We start from the raw sequence: 12,544 nt of genomic DNA, 5'->3' as shown, positions 1-12,544 counted from the left end.
ATTTTAATATAGCTACTCCTGCTTTCTTTTGATTATTATTTGCAGGATATACCATTTTCCATCCTTTTACTTTCAACCTGCCTATATGGCTGTATTTGAAGTGAGCTATTTATAGAGAGCATATAGTCATGTTTTAATCTACTTTGTCCATATCTGTCTTTCATTTATTTAGACAAGTAAGTCTAAATTTAAGTCTGTCATTTTATTTTTTGTATTGTTTGTTGTTTATCTGTCTTCTCCTTCCTGCCTCATGTGTTTACTCCAACATGCATTAAGGATTCCATCTCAACTTATTTGTAGTATGTTTTAGTGCACCTCCTTGTATAGCTTTTTTTAGAAGCTGCTGTAGGTATTACATGATATACACCAAACATCACAGTCTACTGGCATAATTATTTTACCAGTTTGAGAAGTATAGAAATCTTATCTCCCTTTTGCATCCCTTTTCTTTTCCCCATTTTAAATATGAGTCTTAAATACCTTCCTCTACATACATTTAGAATTATCTCAGATGTTATAATTTTTGCTAGCCTTCTAAATATAATTTTTAAAACTCAAGAAGTAAAGTCTATTGCATTTTTTCCTATTTTTATCTCATTCTTTTTTCCTTCCTGATGTTCCAACAAATTCTCTAAGTTTGCCTTTATCTGAGAATATCTTGATTTTTTCCTTTATTGCTTGGAAATATATTTGGTGGACACACGGTTGACAGGTCATTTCGCACTTGAAAAATATGCCACTTCCATCTGGCCTCCATAGTTTCTTATGAGAAATACGCTGTCATTCAAAAATCCTTTTCTATATAAGGTTTTCTCTTGCTATCTGTAAGATCTTTAATTTCCAGAAGTTTCACTATAATGTGTCTTATTGCAGATTACTTTGGGTTTATCTTGTTTTTGGTTTACTTACATTCTTTAATCTGTAAGTTTATGCTTTTTGCCAAATTTGGGAAGTGTTTAGCCATTATTTTTTTAAGTACTTCTTCAGTCATGCCCTCTTTTCCCTCCCTTTCTAAGACTCCAACAATATACATGTCAGCTATTCTGTTATAGTTTCACAGGTCCCTAAGATGTTGTTTGTTTATTTCAGTCTATTTGTTTTTCTTCAGTTTATTTTTTCTCTGTTGATCAGATTTACGAGGAATAATAAGGGAATATTATGAAAAACTTCATGGCCAATTTTGTCTCAAAAAATACGAGCTAAAAATAAAGCCAATTGAATTCAGCCTGGAACATAATGAGATAGCTGACAAACAAGAAATGAGTAGTACTTTATTTCAAGTTGGCTTTTATAGCAACTCATCTTTGAGTTATTGAAGCAAAGCTGGGGGACAACAGAACAAGTAAGCACAGAGACATTCTACATGTACAAGATGTCTCTGCTCCTGGTTCTGATTTTTAAAAATCATAAAGAGGTTAAAAAAAAAAATTATAATCCTCTAGGAGAAATGGAAATTTGGTGATTTATTCTCCTAAAGGCATGAACAGAAGTGTTTAATACTAATTGATCTAATGATGAAAGTTTGGTTCCCACCATTCTTTATATTCGATTTTTATGCTATTATATTTACATTGAACCAGAAATTCTTTTAGGCCAATACCCAATAAGTACACTGTGGATATAAAACTAAACCATAAAATACATACATAACAGAATATCAAAAATATATACCTTAAGTGGGTCGGCTAGCTCTGATAGTTGATTAATTTTTAATTTAATTGCATCATACTTATTTTCCGCTTCTATTTTCAGACTTTTAAGATGCTCCATATTTTCTTTTTGTTGCTCCATATGTTTCTCAACCATTTTCATTTTGCTTTTATTTTCCTGAGCTTCATCTTCCTGATAAAATTTAAACAGCATATAGGGTTAATTAAAACACTTTTTAAGCTTTCAAATAGAAGAAACATATAAATAATTCTGAGAGGAGAAACTATAGGCTATATGCAAATCAGATCAAATACAAATAGAAAGAACACTAGAATATTTTTATACTCTTAACGGTAAATTAGGAAGTAGAGGAAAACAAGCTGAAAAATCAGAAGGGATGATATTTAGGAGACAATATTCTGCTTAAGATCATAATCAAAAAGAATAACTTTCATTCTATCTCTTCATTTTTTCCAAACTATACTACATCTTGTGCCAGAGAATATGTTAGATGCTAAGTAAACAAAGATAAATAAGATATTATCCGTATGTTTAAGAAATTCAGTCGGCCAGGTGCAGTGGCTCATGCCTGTAATCCCAGCACTTTGGGAGGTCGACACGGGTGGATCATCTAAGGTCAGGAGTTTGAGACCAGCCTGACCAACATGGTGAAAGCCCGTCTTTACTAAATACAAAAAATTAGCTGGGCGTGGTAGCACATGCCTATGTAATCCCAGCTACTTAGGAGGCTGAGGCAGGAGAATTGCTTGAACCTGGGAGGCAGAGGTTACAGTGAGCCAAGATTGCACCACTGCACTCCAACATGGGCAACAACAGTGATATTCCATCTCAAAAAAATAATAATAATAAAAACGAAATTTAGTCTATCAATAAAAGGAATTAAAGCGGAAAAATAAAAAGCAGAAAGTGAAAAACAAGACTACTAGTAAAAAATGAAGAGAAATTCTAATCGGAGTAAAGCTTCCCCAGCACTGAGACTTATTCCATTTTGTGCACTGTTGTATTCCTTAGCAGTTAATATGCTTCCTGATACAAAGCAGACACACAATAAATATTTATTCATTTTAACAAAACTGCAATTTATCTAATTCACTGTTTACTGAAACTCAGAAAAAGCTAAGTGTCATAAACAGACTCCTGAAAAAAAAATACAGTAAAAAATGTGTTGAATTAAAATGAAAAATACTGATTTTAAAAAAAGAAAAAAAAACAAGACACCAATTAGAACTGATTAAAAAATGATCCTGACATCTGTGCCCATTCATATTGATACTGATGAACTCTGAGAGTGCCTATGTGAAAAACACTATGCTCAGTAGCAGGGTTTGATGGGCCCTTGTTTAGAAATATAATTAAGTTCGGGTAAAGCTTTTTTGCATGTGATAGAAGACAAAATCAATTATTATGCATGAAAGTTATATATACACACAACATTAAAAAATATGAAGGCTATATACCAGGTAGTTTTTACCTTCTTGGTGAATGGAGACAGCAATCATAAAGAGTAGCTTCAATTAAAAGAACTTTCTAAAAAAGCTGAGTTGATGCCATTAACCTGAATCGTGGCTTTATCCTTTAATATTACATTTAAATTGAAAAAAAGTATTTTACCAAAGTTGCAATATCTACAGACTGGTGTTCTTCTATGTTCTCAAGTTCCCGAATTTCAGAATTACTTTTTCTTATTTTCATCTAAAAGAAAAGTATTTGGATTTTAGTAACAAAAAAAAATTTAAACCAAAAACCTTGGAAAGGATGTATTAATCTACAAAGCTCTACAATGTTGATGATACAGAAGGATTCCATAATTAATGAAAGGGGTACATTAGTATTAAATTAACCAAAGGAAATTACATACAAATTCTGCCATATCACTCTTATATACTAATCCATTCCCATGCAAAAGAGATGTAAGTAATCCATCTTAGCATTTTAAATGATGGCACTGTTGAGTCCATCAAGAAAAATTTTTCTGAAACATCCAAAGTCTCAAGTTATGGAATGATTATTCTAATCCAGTGGTTCTCCAAGTATGAACCAAGTAACCTATGGGGACTTCTGATATCCTTTCAGACAGTCTGTGAGGCCAACACTATTTTCATAAAAATAATTAGACATTATTTGCCATTTTTATTAGCATTTTCTCATGAGTGTATATAAGGTTTATAAATGCATGATTTGTAATATCACAACAGACTGAATGCAAAAACTGATACAACTATTTAATTGAATTTTATTAAACTGAACATTAGAGACTTACAAAAATATTCCAATCTTCTCACAAAATCTTTTTGGTTTCAAAAATTTGTTTTTCTAAATAAAAAATATTTCTGTTAACTAAGTTTATTATTATTTTTAAATGATTTGACATGGTTTGGCTGTGTCCCTACCCAGATCTCACCTTGAATTTAAGTTCCCATAATTCCATGTGTTGTGGGAGGAACCTGATGGGAGATAACTGAACCATGGAGGCAGCTACCCCTCTACTGTTCTTGTGGTAGTGAATAAGTCTCATGACAGCTGATGATTTTATAAGGGGTTTCCCCTTTTGCTTGGCTCTCTTTCTCTCGTGGCTGCCGCCATGTAAGACGTGCCTTTTGCCTTCCGCCATGATTGTGAGGCCTCCCCAGCCACGTGAAACTGTGAGTCCATTAATTACCCAGTCTCTGTCTTTATCAGCAGCATGAAAACAGACTAATACATGAATTAATAAATATTCTTAAATTTGGTTTTAATTTTTAAAAATGTAAACGTTGATAGATACACCCATAGAAATGAAAGCTCTATGATGAGTGTAAAGGGGCTTGAGGCCAAAACATCTGAGAATTACTCGAAGTTAATAATGGGATCTTAAAATCAACTTGGTAGTAGTAAGTTGAAAAAAAACAAAAGAATGTTTATTTATTTTTTTACCTCCAGTTCTTTATAATGTAGTTGGCACCTTTTAAGAAGTTCCTCATTGCGTTTAATATCTTTTTCAAGGTCAGATAAATGTTGCTGAAGATTTAATATCTGGGCCATCTTATTTTCAACCTCATTCTCCAAGTCACTTGATAGGAAAGGAGAAGATAAAAAATACTTCAAAACTTTTTCTCAATATTACAAATACTTTAGACCTTTACAAAGAAAGCCTTATTTATAGTAAATTATGTGCAAAATCCTTTTCAGTTAAACCAGTTCTACAATCCTACCAAGCTATTAATCATGAAAATCTACTGCAGACATTTCAAAAAACATTCTAAACAGGAATCAAGTTTTACTTATTTCCTTAACAAGTAGAGTTTACTCTTGAACAAAGCAGGGTTTGAAATATGTGGGTCCACTTACACACAGATTTTCTTCTGCCTCTGTCACCCCTGACACAGTAAGACTAACCACTCCTTTTCCTCAGCTTATTCAATGTGAAGAATAAGGATAAAGACCTTAATGATGATCTATTTTTATTTAATTAATAGTAAATATATTTTCTCTTCCTTATGATTTTCTTAACATTCTCTTTTCTGTAGCTAACTGTGTTGTAAGAATATAATATGTGATACACTGTATGGTATAATATACTGCATTGTAGTATATTGTATAATATACTGTACTGTATATACTGTATAATAGATATAACATCTAAAATATATATTAATCAACTACTTATGTTATCAGTAAGGCTTCCAGTCAACAGTAGGCTATTAAGTTTCTGGGGAGTCAAAAGTTAAACACAGACTTTGACTGCACTGTGAGTCACAGTGCCCCTAACCTCTGCACTGTTCAAGGGTGAAATGTACTTATGACTTCTGTGTGCCAGTATTATGCATAGTGGTAGACAGAAGTAGAAACAGAATTAAGATGTGACTCTGAAAAAAAAAAATCAGGAAATAAACTATAACATTAAAATGTGAACAGGATACTATACTATATATCCACAGTACTACAGGAGCATAACAGTGAATCTGGGAGAAGAGATAACTGAATTGTATTCTCAAATTTTTCATCAGCTGGACCAACTAGGGGAGAAGATAAAAAACACAAAAAGGCACAGAGAGTGATTAAAACAGATAAAACTAATAGCTTAATACTTCTGTTGGTGAATAAACACTACGAGGAGCGAAGTGTGTGAGGAGTGAAGGAGAAGAAGACGACGACAATAAAAAGATACGGAGAATAAACAAAGTACCGGATTCCAAATTCATAAAGAAGGGTCCCCATATGGCAGAGTCAACTGGCTTCAGAAGTGATCTTTTCCTCACTAATCCAAGTATCCGTCTTCCAAAGCTGTGTGCTTGGTGGAAGAGAACTACCTTTGCAGTTAAGAACAACTTTTCCCCAGTCAGGGGGATATTCCCTGGAGCTGGCCATATTCCACTGAGATGCATATTTCTCCACATTTTAACATCTCTGAAATCTGAAACCATTTTGCAGTCTGTGGTTCAATTAGTATTTATTTCCTTTTTACTGGTACACAAGATAATAGTATATACAACATTTACTGGTATGTAAAATAACCATGCTACCTTGCTAGAATTTTTAAATTAAAAAAAAAAAGGCTCAATAAATGCTAGCTAAATAAATGATAAAAATGGGGAAAGGAATAGTGCAATTTCTGATAAAAATGGAGCCAGGAGAAAAATTTAATACGGCTGCTCAGGATTGAATATGAAATATTTATTTTATCATATATAAACCTAAACTTTTATTAACAAATAGTAATTTTGCTAAAAAAAAAAAAAAATGGCTGGGCATGGTGGCTGACGCCTGTAATCTCAGCACTTTGGGAGGCTGAGGCGGGCAGATCATTTGAGGTCAGGAGTTCGAGACCAGCCTGATCAACATGGTGAAACCTTGTCTCTACCAAAAAGTACAGAAATTAGCCAGGTGTGGTGGCATGTGCCTGTAGTCCCAGCTTCTCAGGAGGCTGAAGCAGGAAAATAGCTTGAACCCGGGAGGCGGAGGTTGCAGTGAGCCGAGATTACACCACTGCACTCCAGCCTGGTCGACAGAGTGAGACCCTGTCTCAAAAATAAAATAAAATAAAAATAAACATTGCCCGGCCCAGGTGCAACGGCTTAACCCTGTAATCTCAGCACTTTGGGAGGTGGAGGTGGGTAGATCACGTGAAGCCAGGAGTTTGAGACCAGCCTGGTCAACATGGTGAAACCCTGTCTCTACAAACATTAGTTGGGCATGGTGGCGCTTGCCTGTACTCCCAGCTACTCAGTTGGCTGAGGCACAGGAATCACTTGAACACTGGAGGCAGAGGCTGCAGTGAGCCAAGATCCTGCCACTGCACTCCAGCCTGGGTGACAGAGTGAGACTCTGTCTCAAAAAAAAAAAAAAATTGCCAAGTAAACAAACTTTAGAAACTACAGCCTAAACCAAAAATGAAAACCAACAAAATAAGCAAGACAATATTGTTATTATATAATTTTTCTGAACATACAGAATAAATTGAAGCAATCAATGTAATCTGCATTAATAAAACTAATAAATTTTACAACTTTCTTTTTACTGGGTAAAACTAATTCCTATACATTTTCATAGAATGTTCCTCCTTAGTTTTTTTAATGAGTTTTTACATAGAGAACATGTTACCTAATGAAAACTATATTAAGCCTGAGCTGAGTATGTGAGTTGTTTGTGTGGGATGAATACATATTCCCCGAAAGCCTATCTAAAATAGTATACTTGTCACTCTCTTGCCCCATACTATGCTTTACTTGTCTCCACAGCACTGATCACCACCCAACCTAGTATTCATTTATAGTCTATCTTCCCCTTAATTTAAGATCCAGTAGAGAAATTATGTATATCAATATTTTGTTTCCTTATGTGTCTTGTGCCTTGATTAGTGACTGGAATATTAGATAGCCATTAAATATCTGTTGTTTGAAGAACAAATAAAAGAATAAAATTTTAAGAGCATACTTCAGAAGATTACATTAAAACGTTACAGCGTTTTAACAACTCAAAAATTCACACGTAATTTTTTTTATGTACCACCCTAGTAATCATTCTAAGGGCTTGGTTACACATTATGTGCACTTTTATAACTGAAAACTGCATTAATAAACAAAAGCAAGTGCCACAACACCAAGGTGCTAGTCATTCAACTTTTTCTATTGCTAACTGAAGTTTTACTAAACTTTCCAACATCCATTATGGTATTATGGTTATTTTCCTTTCCTCTGCTCTCATAATCACATAAAAATGACTAGAAGAAATCTATTTCAACAAAACTCTCGTTTCCCCTACACATACAAGTCATTTATAATTTTTTTTTTTTTTTTTTTTTTTTTGCTCAGTTTTCTTAGATATTTCTTTTAAGTCCTAAGTTCTTCTACTGAAGATCTTCTAAGTCATTAATTCAGGCCCAACCCGTCAATTCATCAATTGAATGAATTCAGTTAAGCAATCATGGGGTTGTTTTTTGATACCAAAATGTCTTTTTGCATGTTCTTGAATCTCTTATTAGTTTTTTGTTTAACTTCTCAATTTGTCTCTTCTAGCAGCTGTATTTTCCTAGGCATGTGTTCTAATCATGTCAACTGACCTTCTTTCTAGAACTGTGCAACTCAAAGTACCAATCAGGGACATTATAAGGAGCTTGAGCCAGAATGTACACCAGCCTGCTGTATCCTCTCTTAGACAAATCAGCAAAATTAAACAGTGAGCACAGTAATGTAGCTGATTTACATTCTGAGTCAAGCTCCTATCTCCTTGAGGACAAGCAACAAATAGTGTACAAATGAGCTAGTTGAGGGAATACGTTCTAGATTATCAGTCCTGAATGCTATTGTCGAAGTGATGATGCAAGATAACTGTCAACCTCAAATTCTGTAACTAGCTAAGTGATGTTTTAAGACTAAGCACTGAGATAGATTACTCCCGTCCTCACTGAAACAACACTGAAAGAGTAATATGAAAGAAAATGAACCCCAAAGGAAGCAGTGGGAATAATACAGTAAAGTTAAACTTGACTCTAACCTTATTTCAGAATCCACATCTCTGCTTAGGAACTTAGGTCTTGTATATTCAGATGAATAATAACGTCCTGCAAAAACTTGATCACCCTCAGCAGTAAAAGCTTCTCTACAATTTTTGGGTGGCTTTTGGGACTGCATTATTGCACGAGCTACAGAATTATTCTAAAAGAATAGAAAAAAATAAATTTTTTAAAATGATGTGAAAATTTTTCTGATGTACAGAATTTCAAAATGTTACTCGTCCTTATTATTTTAATATGATTCAAGTATTCTTTTTAAAACATTCAAATAATTTTATAAAGTTAAATGTAAGAATTTTAAAACTTTCAAGGTTAGAAGAATTAAAACTATTTAAAAAGTCTTAAAACGGTTTAGTAAACAAGGCTTCATGACAAACTGGTGTATATTTATTTTTAAATTTGAGTGTTGTTATCCATTTAAAAGTTAAAACTATTTTAAGTGCTTTTTAATGTGAAAATACAGACTTTAGACCAGTTCATACTAATTATTTTTTCTAAATGACTTTTACACCCTAGAAAAGATATGAATGAATAGCAAATTCCAATAAAAGATTACTATACTGAAAAATGTATGGAAAGTCTGGAAATATTTAAGCCCTGGAGGAAGTGAAAGAAGATTAGGTTAATTAAGGCCTAATCAACCTCTCTGGGGACAGACCTTTATAACAGGGCTTTATTAATTTTTTTTTCAAGTATTATTCTAAAATATGAGAGACAACACACAAATAATTACAATATGAACATATGTATATATATATACACACACACACATTTGAGTTATCTAGACCCTTCTTAGCTTCTGTTAATGAGAAAAAAAGACTTTTGTCTTGATTACAGATTTGTTTCAAATAACAAGGCAATATAAATCACCTTGTCCCTTCTCAGCAAATTTATGCCAACAGAGGAAACAAAATATGGTGATCTAATCTAACAAGCACATAAAAATACCTACACAGATAAACAGTAAATATTGATTTATCTAACAGAGTACAAAGTTATACGAAAAAGAAGTCATAAGATATCAAGCCAAATACTTCATATAAGTAGAATGATAATAATATATGTACCTGTAAGGGCAAATAAATAATAAATTTGTCAGCTAAACAAGAATGAACAAAAAAATTTTATAACATCATGCACCAAAAGAATAATATGCGTTTGTGAAATGATTTTATAAAGAACAGCCAAAAGTTATAAAGTTCCATGGGGCAGAAAACATACAAATCAATCAGTTTCTATATTACCCTATCGATTTTCCTATCAGGTAAAAGTACAATAGTGAAACACATCAACAACTCTATGATAAAAGGAGAACTGGAATTTATATAATCATCTTCAGTTTTAAAAATTTAACAATAACATAAAATACAGCAAAGATCTGGTGGTCTTACTTTGATTAGCAGCACTGTCTCTATGCCTCTCATGTCAATTAGGCTATTTGCCACGACCGCATTATCTATTTCTAAAGCTGTCAGAACTGTTGGAAACTCTGGATGATAAGCAGCTCTAGGAGACAAAAAGACAGAAGGATTAACTTAACACATTTTAATTATAAATATATACATATGAAAACTGTGTATATATATACATACAATAGAGTATATATATTTCCATATATATTTGTAACGGAAAGATTATAAATAACCAGACAGTATCAAATACCTGGTAACATTTGAAAACACAGGTTTTCAAATATATAGAGGTTTATTTATTTAGCATTTATATAATACTATGTGTTAGGCACTGTTCTAAGCATGTTACAAATATTAGCTCATTCAATCCTTATAACAATCACATAAGATAAATAGTATTATTCTCTCCACATTTTTTTCAGATGAGGATGCTTCAGAGAGTTGAGTATGTTCCCCATCGTCATGAAGCTAGTTATGTAACTGGGCTAGGATTTAAACCAGGCAGCTCAGCTCTAGAGTCTAGATTCTTAATCAATATGCCCTGCTGCCTACTATAATTAATAATTACAATTTCCTTAAATCTCATACAGTTATCATAAACATAAAAGTCAATTATTTAAAATTTATTATAAATAGCTAAGCATTTTTTTCCCTGATATAAGAAAAGAAAAATTGAAGCAAAGTTTATTACCAACACAGAGGAAATATGAAAGAAAAGATATTCTTAGGGATTGTACTTTGGGCTCATGAAAGAGACAGTCTTTCAACTAAAATGTAAACATGTAAGCTATTAATAGCACTGAAAAATGAACACACTAAGAATAGGAGGTACAGGAGCAATGAATGGCTGAGGAGGAGATAGTGGTAGCATTCTTAGTGCTTTTCTAGTCCTAGAATTCCAAAACAAAGTATCTTTGCATGCATGTTTTATACCTACTCATCCATTAATTCAACACATATTTAGTGAGCACCTACTTTGTGCCAGGTGCTGTTCCAGAGGATAAAGGGAGCAGTATACAAAACAGACTACACCCTGTTCATGGAGCTTACATTTTTTTGAAGGAAGACAGAGAATAAAGAAAAAGAACGAAGGGAAAGGCATAACACACACACACAAAGACTAGAAAAAGCCTCACTAAGATAACATTGGGCAGATACCTGAGGAAATGAGACAGTCACATAAGTAAACTTAGAAGACCATTCTGGACGAGGAAAGAACAATCATGAAGACCCTAAAAGGTGTGTCAGAGAAGCAAGGAGACAGACTGCCACAGCAGACAGATGAAGGAGGGAACTGCTTCTAGAGACAGGATAAGAAAGATGGTGAGAGGACAGATCATCCAGGCCTAGAGGTCACAGGCCTGTGATAAGGAAAACAGCAAAGTTTAGAGTCCTTTGAGCAGAGGCACAACATGACCTGACTTTACGTTGGCTGCTGTACTGAAACTGTGGTGCCAAGTAACCAGAAGCAGGGAGATCAGCCTGTGAATCCTCAAGGGAAACATGATGATGGCGTGAGCCAGTGTAGTCACCACACAAGTGGTCAGATCTTGGATATATTTCTAAAGTACAGCCAGTAGGATGTGGGGTAGCAGAAAGGAGTCAAGAAGGACTCTGCAATAGGGAAATGAAGATGGAGAAGATTACTGAAAGTGCAGGTGTTGGGGTGGAAATCAGGAGTATGGCTTTCAGACATGTTAAGTTTGAAATGCTTATCGGGCATCTAAGTGGAAAATATATATTAAGTACATTATATCCTAGAGTTCAGAAGAAAAAGGCAACCTACAAACATAGTTTCACAGTCATCAATGTATGATCTGTAAAGTCATGAAATCAGATGAGTTCACCTAGGGAGAAGTGCAGGCCAAGAAGAGTTCTGGAGCACTGGTACAGTCAGTAGTGAGGAGGAAGCAGCAAAAGATACCAAAAACGAATGGCTAGAGAATTAGGAAAAGGAGAAGAGTGAGGCCCTTGGTGCCAAAGTGAAAAAGTGTTCAGGAAGAATGAAAGGATCAAGGGCAAATACTGCCAGTAAGTAAAATTAGTGAATAGCAATGACTTTGAGTTAACTGAGTTAAGCAAAGTGAGGCTTGCTGATGCCTTGATGAGAGCTGTTTTGGTATGTGATGAAATTATAAAGTCTGGCTGGAGAAGGTTCAAGAAAGAAGGTAGAGAGAAATTAGAGACATAGACAACTCCTTTGAGTTTTTCCTGAAAAGGAAAGCAGAGAAAAGAGACAGTAGCAGCTAAATGGCTTTTTAGGACAGATTTCAGGTGGAAATAAAAACAAGGATAAGAAAGAATAGGGTGTGGATGCTCTAGAAATGTCACGTAGTCAATGAAACAAAGTAGAGAACAAGGAGATAAAGAAAGGGAGTAGGAGTCTAAGAGGGGAGGATGTGGTAGGCAGTTCTGGTGAAATGCAGACTCTCGTCAGCCTGTGGAGAGCACAGGTTTTGACACTAGGAAG

The 12,544-nt window shown here is 34.0% G+C and overlaps 1 protein-coding gene across 5 annotated transcripts in view; it reads right to left on the bottom strand.

The window, feature by feature from the left end:
- SMC6 (structural maintenance of chromosomes 6) overlaps positions 1–12,544 on the bottom strand; it is an 89,852-nt gene that overhangs the window by 33,151 nt on the left and 44,157 nt on the right. For all 5 annotated transcript variants that reach the window (XR_004428495.1, XM_033176493.1, XM_033176495.1 and 2 more), the window contains 5 exons: positions 10,054–10,168; positions 8,644–8,804; positions 4,585–4,720; positions 3,283–3,363; positions 1,672–1,842 (listed from right to left, as the gene is read on the bottom strand). Coding sequence is in view for 4 of the 5 variants with exons in the window: in XM_033176493.1 (XP_033032384.1) it covers positions 1,672–1,842; positions 3,283–3,363; positions 4,585–4,720; positions 8,644–8,804; positions 10,054–10,168 (664 nt within the window). In the remaining variant the exon portion in view is untranslated. The remainder of the gene's footprint in view (positions 1–1,671; positions 1,843–3,282; positions 3,364–4,584; positions 4,721–8,643; positions 8,805–10,053; positions 10,169–12,544) is intronic.

The sequence above is a fragment of the Trachypithecus francoisi genome, unplaced genomic scaffold, assembly GCF_009764315.1.
Source record: "Trachypithecus francoisi isolate TF-2019V2 unplaced genomic scaffold, Tfra_2.0 Lachesis_group17, whole genome shotgun sequence".
NCBI lineage: Eukaryota > Metazoa > Chordata > Mammalia > Primates > Cercopithecidae > Trachypithecus > Trachypithecus francoisi.
The sequence above is the reverse complement of the archived record's forward strand: the minus strand, read 5'-3'. Positions and strand labels throughout refer to the sequence as shown.